General features: G+C 32.4%; 1 protein-coding gene across 6 annotated transcripts in view; it reads right to left on the bottom strand.

Annotated features, from left to right (window-relative positions):
• LOC148628704 (uncharacterized) overlaps window positions 1-12,547 on the bottom strand; it is a 96,199-nt gene that overhangs the window by 26,368 nt on the left and 57,284 nt on the right. For all 6 annotated transcript variants that reach the window (XR_015924262.1, XM_088592812.1, XM_088592820.1 and 3 more), the window contains 9 exons: window positions 8,592-8,622; window positions 7,333-7,470; window positions 6,483-6,595; window positions 4,699-4,757; window positions 3,741-3,889; window positions 2,395-2,640; window positions 1,468-1,668; window positions 968-1,108; window positions 131-232 (listed from right to left, as the gene is read on the bottom strand). Coding sequence is in view for 5 of the 6 variants with exons in the window: in XM_088592812.1 (XP_088448938.1) it covers window positions 131-232; window positions 968-1,108; window positions 1,468-1,668; window positions 2,395-2,640; window positions 3,741-3,889; window positions 4,699-4,757; window positions 6,483-6,595; window positions 7,333-7,470; window positions 8,592-8,622 (1,180 nt within the window). In the remaining variant the exon portion in view is untranslated. The remainder of the gene's footprint in view (window positions 1-130; window positions 233-967; window positions 1,109-1,467; window positions 1,669-2,394; window positions 2,641-3,740; window positions 3,890-4,698; window positions 4,758-6,482; window positions 6,596-7,332; window positions 7,471-8,591; window positions 8,623-12,547) is intronic.

The raw sequence follows: 12,547 nt of genomic DNA, 5'->3' as shown, positions 1-12,547 counted from the left end.
CCTTCTTTAAAACACCTTAGCTTTCGGCTTCCGGAAACGCATTTATCTGGGAAAAACAAGCCGTCGTTTGCGTTCATTGGTTTCAAAACCTTATAGACAATATCACACAGCAAATTAACAACATTCATACCGATATATCCAGCATTACAACTCTTCCTGGCTGCTCTTGCTGGAAAGGTTTCGGTCCATGTATTATTCTTATCATCTGTCTGGGCAGGACAGGATATACCTTCTGTTTAAAATTAGATAAATTCTAGCTGTAGCAAAAATGTTGAAGTGTGATAAAATTTTTTATCAACCAAAAAGGAAGCGAAATTTAATTCATATAGATGAAAATTTAAATGATATTTGCTATCATGACATTAATCTAACATGATTTTAGGCTATGTCTATGATAGACGGAGCTACAGACAAAACATTGCCTCATCACTTGCACAGTCGTCTACTTCCGTGTCGTCAATTTCGTCACTTCCGTCAGAATATTTTTTAGCCATTTATACTCTTGGTCTTTAATTTTTCATATATAGAACGTCGTTGTCACTACGTCCATACAAAATAGTGACAGCTGTTAATCAGTCTTGATAATTTAAATATGAATGTTTTAAAAAACTCATGTGGTCTTAACCATTTGTTATTTCATTAACATTTTTGCATATAAAATATTATACAATTAAACCTGTCTAAACTGAGCCTTTGGTAGACCGGAAATCCGTGAAGACCATGCATCTAATTTGGTCTATTTACTAGTTCGTTTTGAACCTGTACAAACAAACGCCTACTTAATATGGACGAAGCTTTTCGCATAAAAGAGGTTCAATTAAGACAGGTATCATTATATAAAAAAAATGGGATCATATGTCTGTACAGAACGGGTTTTTGTTGCATATGTGTCTGTATTATTCCATGTTTTTTGGTGGGTGATACACAATATCGTTTACTCGTTTTTATTTACAAAAGTAATACTAACTTGGAATAAAGACAACAATTTTCATTTCTTTGTGTCGGAAACAATTTTTGTCGTTTATCCAACCACAAGAAATGCTTGTATCACGTGACAGCGACGGTATTTTCAGAATCACTTTATTGACATCAAATTGGACTCTTGGATCTGCCGATGATAATAAAATTATAAGGCTTTATTGCCACATATTTTGATATTTCACAGATACCCTGTATAAATATCATCACACATGTAGATGTACATTCTGTTGATTTTTATTTTATTTCATAACTGTTTATTATTTTTATATAAATGCATAAATTTTATAATTCTTTTTTTTTCTCCTTAATCTCCTTATTTTCATGATCATTTAAATTAATGTTTTTATGAAATGGTGAAAAATGATATATTAATATATATATATATATATATATAGACGCTATAAAAATATTTGATGCACAAGTAGAACAAGGTCTTCTTGGATTCTATTAAACATTATAGACAGTTTACAAACCATACATGCGTACCTTCAACACATTCCAAATTAATGCAATACTCCAATGTATTGTTTGCCAGTTCAGACTTTGGATGCAATGTACAAGTTGCAGAAACATTTGTTCCATTAAGAACGGCCATAGAAGAACTTTCTAATGTGTATCTGTAAGCCAGGACTGTAAGGTTTGTGCTTTTGGTGTCGTTTCCAAGATTAGCATTGCAAGTATAAGTTCCTAAAATAATTTATAATAGCAGTTATCAGTTAAAATTATTTCATATAGAAGAAGAATAAGATGTTATTGGTTCAAATTAGGAATATCAACATTAATAATAATCTTCTCGCCGTCGGCTCAGACAATATCCCTGTCCTATAGGCGGCCTATATAACATGATAATATCCTCTATATAAGCAACTATAATACATAATTGCATTGTTTCATTGAATCCATCCGCACCATGAAAACTGATTTATTCAACCGGGTCATAGTTTCCCTTTCCTCGTTTGTCTACCCCTAACTTGACTTTTTATGAGCAACTCGGCGGGTGTTCCTAGAAAAGGAGAGGACTCTTTCCCTACCGGTGCATCTTGTCCATGCTACCAGTTTTTAGTGGAGTCCGAGTTGCTCATTTGCTTTTGTTACTTTGTATGTATGATTTTAGTTACTTTATGTTCTTTGTTGTGTATGTCTGTTTACCATGTCTGGTCTTTGTCCCTGGATTACATTCTTTTGATTTCCGCTATAACCTTGGTTCCCTTGATTACTCTTTCCTTTAACATCGACAATGGATAAAACAACGTGTAGTTTTATTGGTGGCATGAAGCTTAAACTCCAAGGGATGTTATTGTGACTAAGACTTAAAATATATACTCACAAAATAAAATTATTTTATTAAATTTATAATAAAGTTGGCGATGCAAAAATATAGTTTTGATATGATAGTCCTGGAAACAACCATACCTTCGTCACTTTGTTTGAAATCCGACATTTTCAGCGTAGAAACATATTCTGTTTGTGTCACCCTAGTATAAGTGGTCTGTATTCGAGATACTCCTGTTTGGCGAATGGGTGCTCCATTGAACGTCCAAGACATACTTAAATTTTCATTCATCGAAACTGCTTCAGCTACACATTCAATTACCATATCCCAGACCTCAGATGCATATAAAAACCGATTTGCTATGGTCATACTTAATATGAACCCAACTAAAATGTACAAAACTTGTTAAACTGACTTAAAACCTCACTACAGTATATACCTTTTTACGCCATGGCAATCATTTCATTAATAAGTACAAATTTAAAAGAAGAACACTGTCTGCATTATGTGTTATTTTATTTATTTATTTTTTTATTTTTTTTTATTTTTTTGTAACTACCAGTGCAGTTACAGTTTATAGACATTTATTTTATATAATCATTGGCCCTGCTGCTTTGCTACTTTTTGTGCTATTCGTTGTTTTCGTCTTGTTATGTATTCGTCTGTTTCGTTTGCAAGGAATGAAAAAAATGACACAAAAATTTAGATTTCCATCAACGACTTATGTAACCTACAAACATCAATTTAAAGAGGGAACGAAACTTCTAATCAAGAAAGATTTGACTTCCAAAACCTGTCTATATTTGAATACCTCAATTCATGTAAAAATTGTGTGAAATGCACAATAGTAATTTTGTTTGCTTATACTATGGTTTTATCTCCACCATAAATACAGAATTTCCTCTCAAAGTGTCTTTATCTATAAACGATCAAATAAGACATTGGTAACTTTTGAAGATTTTTTCTCAGCTGAATGCGCTTTCTCGACCGTTACAACTGGTCATATTTCAACTGAATGCACTTACTTGACCGTTACACCCAGTATATAGCTTCAGAGGAATGCACTCACTCAATAGTTACAACAGGTCATAGTTTAGCTGAATGCGTTACTCGACCATTAATTCCAATCATAGCTTCAACATGTCATATTCTTCCTTTACTCTTTCCTTTACCCTAGACCTGACTTTTTATAGGCGACTGGGCGGATGTGTCTAGAAAAGCAGAGGACACTCATCTCTACCGGTGTGGTTGATACACGCTCCCAGTATTTAGTGATGTCCGAATTGCTCTTTAACTTTTGTAACTTTGTTTGTATTATTTTGGCTATTTTATGTTGTATCCGTCTACGCCATGAAAACTGATTTGTTCAACGTGTCATAGTTTTCCTTTCCTTGTATCAAAACCAAAAGCATCTTTTGTAAATATAACTTTTCATTAAAAAAATAGATTTATTTTAGCAATTTGTACTACATATACATTTACTTACTACCATCAAAAGACTGATTTATGTGAATTGTACTATCTGGTACGGATTCACTCCACGCTTCAGAGATGTTAAAAACCATTTGATGATAGATTGATGTATCAGCTGATTGATCAACAACTATTCCGAAGTAGTCAAATCTTCTCCCAATACTGAAACAGTATAATCTAATTTTATTCTCACTATCAGACATGATTTATTGAAGATTTATGGAAATAAACAACTGCTGAATGCGGAGAAGACCTACCCAAAATTGATTTAAGAGGTTTCGTTTACGTAAGTAATTTATATACTGATGAATAGAAAGATTTTCTTTAAAAAAAAAATAAAAAAGATTGAAATAGCAAGTATTAATTTTATGAAATACCAGATATGGACCAAGGTATCTTATGTATTTTATGGTAATATGATATGACAATAATTAGGTACATTTTAAAAATAAATAACGGTCAATATTTGGTGATACATTTAGGTATTTAAAAGGCGTTTCTAGGCTCTTCGTAAAACTCCTGTAATGTTCTCATTGTTCAATGTTCTCAGCACCACCAGTTTGAGTAGCATTGCTGACAGCAAGATCAGACAGGATCATAATAGGATAAATAATTGGAAAGATTGAATAACCAAACTAATTGCAAGTGCCGGAGAACGTCTAGATTTAACGAGTGTGCGGAATTTGATCCTCTGCGTACGAGTTAAATCTCATATTTTAGTTTATCACGAAAGCAAATTGATTATCCTATTTATTATATATATTTCCCCTATTATTCGTTGCTATTTTAAACATTAATTTTTAAATTTTGTAAACTACGAATTTATATTTTATGATGTTTTGGCGGGAAAGACCGCGAATGAATTCACAGCGTGAATTATCGAAATATTTTACACAGGGAACAGTCGGTAAATCACTGCTAGAAATATAATAAATATACAAAATACGTGTGGTTTAATAATAATTACAAACCGCATTGACATGATTCTTGTCTCTCTGTACCCAGATAAGCGTCTCAATAGGTTGTTGACCTTTGAAATACATTTATACAGCAAATCAAAATGAAATAATGATGTAAATTCAGCTGAACAATTTAAACAAATTGTCCTCGTAACTTAAAACAGAAGCCTTTAAGAATCAGGTCCACAAAGGAAATGGCAATAAGTCGGACATTTTGTCAACTTCATGAACCGCCTAAAATCATTCAGAAAGTTTATCAAAAGTGATTTTCCACGTTACAACCTCTTTTATAACTTTTATTGGTTCTCAAATCACTCTTGGCACATGCCGGATGCAGTTACTTATTAATAAAATTGTTAAACAAATAAAAACATACAAAATTGTGCGTATTGCTCATTTGAACTTGTACTTAATTGTTATTATTCCAGTTTCAAAACAAAATGCAGTTTCGATCTCTGCCAAGATCACAATAAATTTATTACGATTCCCAATTATTTTGTCTATGTTATGTTCCCCGCCATTTAATGCCTTGACGTAAAGAATATAATATAAAGGGCACTTTTGCTTGATGCTGATCTACTCCATGTATTTAGGTCCCTCCCCAATTGTTTGTTCATATCTAACAAACGCTCTTTGAAAATCATCCATACGACCAGTGTCCTTATAAATTAAATTGAAGTTATAATAAGGACAGAGTCTCGTTCCGTTTGTTATCGGATTTACAAAGTATTTTTACCTGAATGTACTAATTGTACAACGGGCTAGTAAATGCTTAGTTTAAAGATTAACTTTTTATATGATTTATGCAATGTAAAGTTTTAAAACAACTTAAAGACATTGAAAAAGACAGGAGAAAGGAAAGACGGCAACTTTGAAAATACTTATACAACAAACAGGAAATATAATCGGACAGTGTTGACTGTTTCGTCTTAGGTTTTCACAAGTTATCGCGACAGAATAAATACATTTTTTTCGGATTCGAATTTACTGTTTGGAGTAGCTTAAACTGTGTATCACAAAAAAGTGAAAAATAATGTGTGTTAACAACACATTTTGCCCCTCAATTTTGCAAGGTTTGAAAAGTCATTCGTCATAATTGCATAAATAGAGGAGGGACACAAAGTGTTGAATTTAAAATTGTCCGTTCAGCAGCAGAACGTGGAACGTATTACCAAATACGAAGAACACGTAACAAATAACAAAAAAGAAATAAAGCACGCACAGAAACAAGAAGCATAATTTTGCTAAACAAAAAAAAAACAATGTGAAATCATGTGCTCCAGGTTGATGAGCAGTTACCGCATCTTACAAGACACAGACCGTTTTTAAAAATTGTTGAAGATAATGCAAAGGAAAGAAGATACCACATTTATGGGATGTGGAGGCCTATGGAAGTAATTCTAGATTATGGTTGACAGTAAATCAGATTATTTATTGTATGTTTATGATATTGCGAAAAGTCAAAATAATGTAAGGGACAGATAAAAATATTCTCTTTCAAAAGTGATTTTGTGTCTGTTTACAAAATTATGTTTTTCTACAGGTGTTATGGATTAAATTTGTTTTACCTAGTGCTAAAATATGAGACGGGAAGATTTCATAGAAAAAGAAAACTTAAATCGTGAGGTACAACAGAGTTGGTACATCAGAGATGGTACAACGTATGTCAGGCATAGTCGTTACTATCAATGTTAACCTTACAGCACACCATTTGATTTTGTAAAATATAGAAATAGAAGATAAGTTTTTGTGTCAATCATTGATTTCAATGCATAATGATCAGTCTTTACACTTACTATTGTGGTAAATTGTTCTGCAAACTTGTTTGTACAATGTGCGTTATCTGAACATTCGTTGAAATGTACTATTTTGATTTCAACTGCTACAACAATTGATTTTAATGCTGCTCCTGAAAAAAATCAAATGACCGAAGTTCCTGTTGTCCCGTAATTTTTAAATACTTATAGTCAATAAAGAAGAACAATACACCAGATGCATTTCATAATGTCGAAAGGAGATCATACATGTAATAATACACTGTGTACATTTAGTCTTCTTGTAAATTCATATAGAAATATGCATTTTTATTACCTAATTATAAGGTTTTATCTTGTTTATTAAATATACACACATTTTTCTCTATTTTCAAAGTTTATTCAGGACAGGGCGATCTATTGCACTGTCGGTGTACTATTGGACGGTGCAATAGTTTCCTTGAGGAGTCTATTGCAGTGACCCCATCATGACCTTTATCTAAGCCTTTTGATAGGTTGAACTTTTTTAAGCGCTTCATTGAATTGGAATTTACACACAAAAAACTCGTGTGTAAAAACGTAGATGTGACTCTCGTCTGCCAATTCGCAAACATGGAGCGGTCAATTTCCAATTCCTGGTCAAATGGTTGTCTCTTTGACATATTCCCCATTTCCATTCTTTATTATATTACAAATTAGGTAATAAAACAGTTATTAAATGGGTTGGATGCAATAGACCAGAACATTTGGCCTCGTGCAATAGAACACTTGATCATTCTCAGTACCTCAGGACAAATATTCTGGTCTATTGCATCCAACCCATTTAACAACTGTATACTATTATGTTACACGGACAGGCTATCATATACATTGAAGTAACAATTATACGTACCTATTTGTCCAAGATCAATTTTACAATTTCTTCCATTACCATTATAGCCTTGCCAACACTTACAGATGAAACCTCCAAATGCGTTTTCACAAATCTGTGGACACGTGTCGAAATTATCATTTGCGCACACGTTTTTGTCTGTAAACAAAATAAAAAAATAAAACTGGTTTCTGGTTACGATGGAAAACGTGTCGATAAGTCGATATCATATTAACATGAATGAAGGCTCTATCGTCACTTCAATACGAAATGGGATATCACAAGTTTCAAATACAATCTTGAAAGATTCCATATTTTTATTCTTTTAGCATTACATGCTACAGTTTAATTCCAACAGATACCGGAAATGAACACTTTGATATAAAGGCGTAAAACCAATGTCTTTGGTAAAACCATAAGTACGAATTGTGAGTCTTTGTGCATCATTTTATTTACGGTCTGTTTAAGGGATATCACAACGAAACGTAGTATTACGTTTAAATAATGCTCATTTTAATTTCCATTAAAGTGCCCTGCGATTCAGAAAATGACACGTTTTGAAAATTAGAGTAAAAATCAACTCTAACAAAATCCTGAAGTTTACTGTTTTCACAGTCGGAGTTCATAAGAAAATAATTACATCTACGGAGTATATCATTAAAATAAGATGATGATAGGATAGTTAATTGGAAAGAGTGAATAACTAAAATATCACCACGAGTGTCGAAGAAAGCCTAGATTTGAGGAGTATGCTGAACTTGTCCTTGACACGGTGATCATATTTAGATTATTCACGATTACCAGGTGATTACTCTATTTATTATATAGATTTCCTCCATTATTCATTGCTATTTTTAACATTAATTTTGTGAACGGCGGAATAATATTCATGTTGTGACGTTATAGCGGGAAAGGTCCGGGAGTGATATTACCGAATTTATTTCTCTATGTGAATTATCGAATAAAGTTTTTACTGGAAACAATCGGTAAATCACTGATATATATATATATATATATTAATCTCGTAGAATACTTTTTAGATAATGTTTAATGAGGCGATGAAACACATCTTCCAACTATTCATATAGGCCACGCCCACAATACAGGGGACAGACTGCTGCCGTTCAAAATGTGTTTAATGTTCGATGTTTCATTGGCATGTAAAGCGTTTACCACTTGCGCACTTTTTACATGAAGCGGTATGGCCCACGTTTAACTCCTTACACGCAGGTGAAACAACAAAAACGAAATATTCGGTTCTTAAGTAATCCTACAAATACCCAGTGTTTTCTTCTCTCTTTTGTCTTCTTTCTGAAGTAGAAATGCATTAATGTTCATTGTTAATGTAATTTACAATCCATGTCATACAGTCATATTTCAGTGGCTCTCTTTTACAGTGTTATGGAGCGCATTGTATTTGATTATTTCTGATATTAGGATGGTCAAAAAACTACTGTTCAGTTAAAATGGGGCGATACAAAATGGTACACACCCAGATTTTCTTATTTAAAAAAATGGGGTCAAGCATTTTGTTTTCTTGACAAACGAGTTTTACTTACGATAAAATAGCGGGAAATTTACAAAGACAAATCCAATTGTTTACTTATTATTTTTTCAATATGCCTCTATTTCAAATATACGTTGCACATGATAGTACCCATATTAGTACCAATTCCTTATTAAATTGCAAATGTTTTGGTATGAAAAAAATATATATGTCACGGATCTCATTTGTTTAACGGTATACCAAGGATTCCTCATGAGTGCAACATGTGTGTGTGTGTGTGTGTGTGTGTGTGTGTGTGTGTGTGTGTGTGTGTGTGTGTGTGTGTTTTCATTTACTCATTTTTAACGCAATGTAAGGATGAAAGTGAACTTGATACTTGATATATATATATCAAGTATCAAGTTCACTCTGTATGATACATAAATCGCACAAAGAATACAGGATGTTAGCAATCAAACAGGGGTTGTGAGCCTGTGTGTGAAAATAATGAATTTTGTTTTTATACTATTTTGGAGGGCGGTTAACTATATATTGAACTTAACAATGTAAAAGGTGCGACTTGGGGGTGGGGGGGGCATGGTCAAAATGTAATCGCTATCTATGTTAAATTCTAAATATTCTTACCCAGGAAATTATTTTAACCCTTAACCTCGACAAAAAAAAACATATCATGATAGTTAAGTACAATCCTATAAAATATATTTTGTTGATAAATAATTTCAATAATTAAGGAAGTGAATGTCATTAACAGTAGGATTTTTAGGTGATAAATACAAATATGGCTTAACTGCATGAAATTTAAAATAAAAAAAATCGAGGATAAGGCTACGGATCATTTCGAGGATAAAAACGGATTTTATAACAGACGATTCATTATACATGTAATTAAACAAAGTTAAAAATGTTTTCGTTTGTTTGAAAATATTGTTGGTACTGAATTTACCGTTAATACTCTTTGAAATGCGAAAGTTGATTGCTAAGATGAATAGTACAATATATCAAAACAATGCACGATATGAGAGGCGCTTAGGGCATTTTGTTCCTTCCCACGACACTTCAGATTATACAACTTAAACATGATATGTTGTTTTTAATATTACACTTTAAGTCCACTTAGTCCTTAAGTGAGTCCCTATTGTGGCATAATCTGCGTCAGTTTATTTTGGGTAAAAGTTTCCTGTATTTTTCTTGATTTAAATTTTCTAGCATTTTGTTTTAATTGTATATAAGACCGAAACACAAAGATGGATGAGAACAATAGAAGACGTTATGAATATATTCCGGTGTGAATCAGAATTCAAAGTGGGGACAATTGTCTTTCTTTTCGAGAATTAAACCTTTATATAGTAAAATCTGTCAAAACTGAATCCTGAATAATCCAAAACCCTGTCTAAACGAGACACAAATCACCTTTAACGTTTTTAAACCTTGATACACCCATACCTGTCTGCAGTGGAAACAGTTTCGGTTCCACTCTATCAATTTACCAAACTATACCTTATTACCTTTTGGATGTTCCAATAACATTTTTTACACTACTTTCAATTTTTTGTTTGTTTGTCAGGAAAGCTTTAACATCAGAAAATCATAAATCAACTAACAGTTATTAACTTCATTAATAAATAACATTACTTAAAAAAAATGAATTTCTTGAAACATAATATATCTCCGTAAAATGTGTGGGTTTTTGACGTTTTGATCTGCATTCGCTTGGTATATGTAAATGTTTTGTATCGCTGTTTAAACCGGAGAAAAGGAGCAATAACAATATAATATATCAATCCTACATATAATGCAAATGTTTATGACAATACCTAACTATGAGTTTGATTTTGGTTTCTACTTACCTGTGTCGAAAGATAACAGAAATAAAGTAATATCATCCCCTGTAATAGCCTCATGACTTTCCTTTCAGTCACTATAAACTAGAATGCAATTACACGCATGTGTAATAGTAAGGGCGGTTTGATTGGCTGTTACTGGAACTTCTTGGTTATAAAGTGGTTACTTCTTAATTTCTTTACGAGTTAAATCTATTAAATAGGACTCCGGGTAAAAATCATGGAAAATGTGATTTATGGTTGGAGAGCTTAAATATTTTCATTTTTTATATTTTGTTAAAAATGTAATAGTTAACATGAATTAATATGTGGGTTTTCATTTAACTCATACACTTATGTAGAATGTATTGTAGAATTCAAAATTAAGGGGGATAACTGTAAATGACACTAAAATACAATAAAAGCTACTGGATTTCCTATATGGGTTATCTCCTAACAGCAGACAAATTAAAAAGAGTAATCTAGGGAACCAAGGTTATAGCGGTAATCAAAAGAATGCAATCCAGGGACAAAGACCAGACATGGAAAACAGACATACACAACAAAGAACATCTGCTTTTCTAGAAACACCCACTGAGTTGTTCATAAAAAGTCAAGGATTAAATGATATTACATTTTATCATACAGACCCACAAAACAACATATTACAAAAATTAAAATGTGTAGACTTTTTTAAGGTGTATTACATATTACATAATTTGCATGATTCTTACAAATACTGCTACTTTTCATGCGTTCTCCAGAAAATTAGTTATAGTTTAGTTATTCACGGTAACCAAACGATTTTCCTATGTATTATATGTATTTTCTCAATGATTATTGATTTTTTTCAAATAATTCTATTTTTAATTTTAGTGATGGGCGGGTTGATTTTCTAATCAAATTATGATTAACGTCAATTAAAGTAAACATCACAAGAGCAAAGTATTTTGACATTGGATAAACTCCTAGAATGAAGCCACATATTTATGTAGTAATAAATAATGGTAGGTTGGGCATCATCTGAAGATGTGCTTAAAAAATTGTAATTATTGCAGAGGGAAACTAGAGGAACAATTCAACTTAAAAAGGGATGAAAAAAATAAACATCATAAGCGCATCTCTTCCTTATCTACTCAAGGTATTTAGATAAATTATTATGGGAATATTTGGTATCCGTTGATTTAGTAATCAATTCTCGGTGAAGAAAGACAAATGTTCTGCTATGACCACTGACTTAGTGATTATGACACTATAGCATGCAAAATATATTTAATCGCCACCGGTATATTCACGCCGCAATGGAAAAGGGAGGTTTGGCTCACTGTAAAACCTAGCTTTAACCCGTCTGAAATGCCTGTACCAAGTCAGGACCATTGTGGTATCAGCTACTCTGGTGCTGTAATATCTATTTTGTCAGATTTAATATAAACTTGCCTTGAGTATGCAGTTACTTGCCTCAGTAATTTTATTGTCACCATTATTTGTACATGAAGAACTCAAACGGTAGACCATCCAAAATTTGACAGGAATGTTGGGCATCAAAGTTTGATTTGCATAAAATAGTAAAAATACTCTTGCATGAGAGGATTCCAGGAGACAATCCAGTTTTAAGGATCAATATGCTGAAACGTTTTAAGCACAATTGCTCCTAAGCCACCGAGAAATTTTGTGGTTTGAAGGGAAGGTCGGACTCCGTACTAGATCCACATGAAGAAAATTAATTTCTGTAGAAGCATTTAAACGGGAAATAATTCAGTTTAAAGGTATTTCATGTGCAAGAACATAGTAAGCGTACAAGTACCTCCTCCTAAAACGATTTTAATGAAATATTATAGAAAAGTTGAAAACCTTAATTGCCGGAGGACCCCAAAGGATGATAATTCAACTTAATGCTTTTATATTGAAC

The sequence above is a fragment of the Perna viridis genome, chromosome 1, assembly GCF_037379345.1.
Source record: "Perna viridis isolate PV_CMFRI_1.1 ecotype Kerala chromosome 1, ASM3737934v1, whole genome shotgun sequence".
Taxonomy (NCBI): Eukaryota; Metazoa; Mollusca; class Bivalvia; order Mytilida; family Mytilidae; genus Perna; species Perna viridis.
Note: the sequence above shows the minus strand (reverse complement) of the source record. Positions and strands in the feature narration are given on the sequence as shown.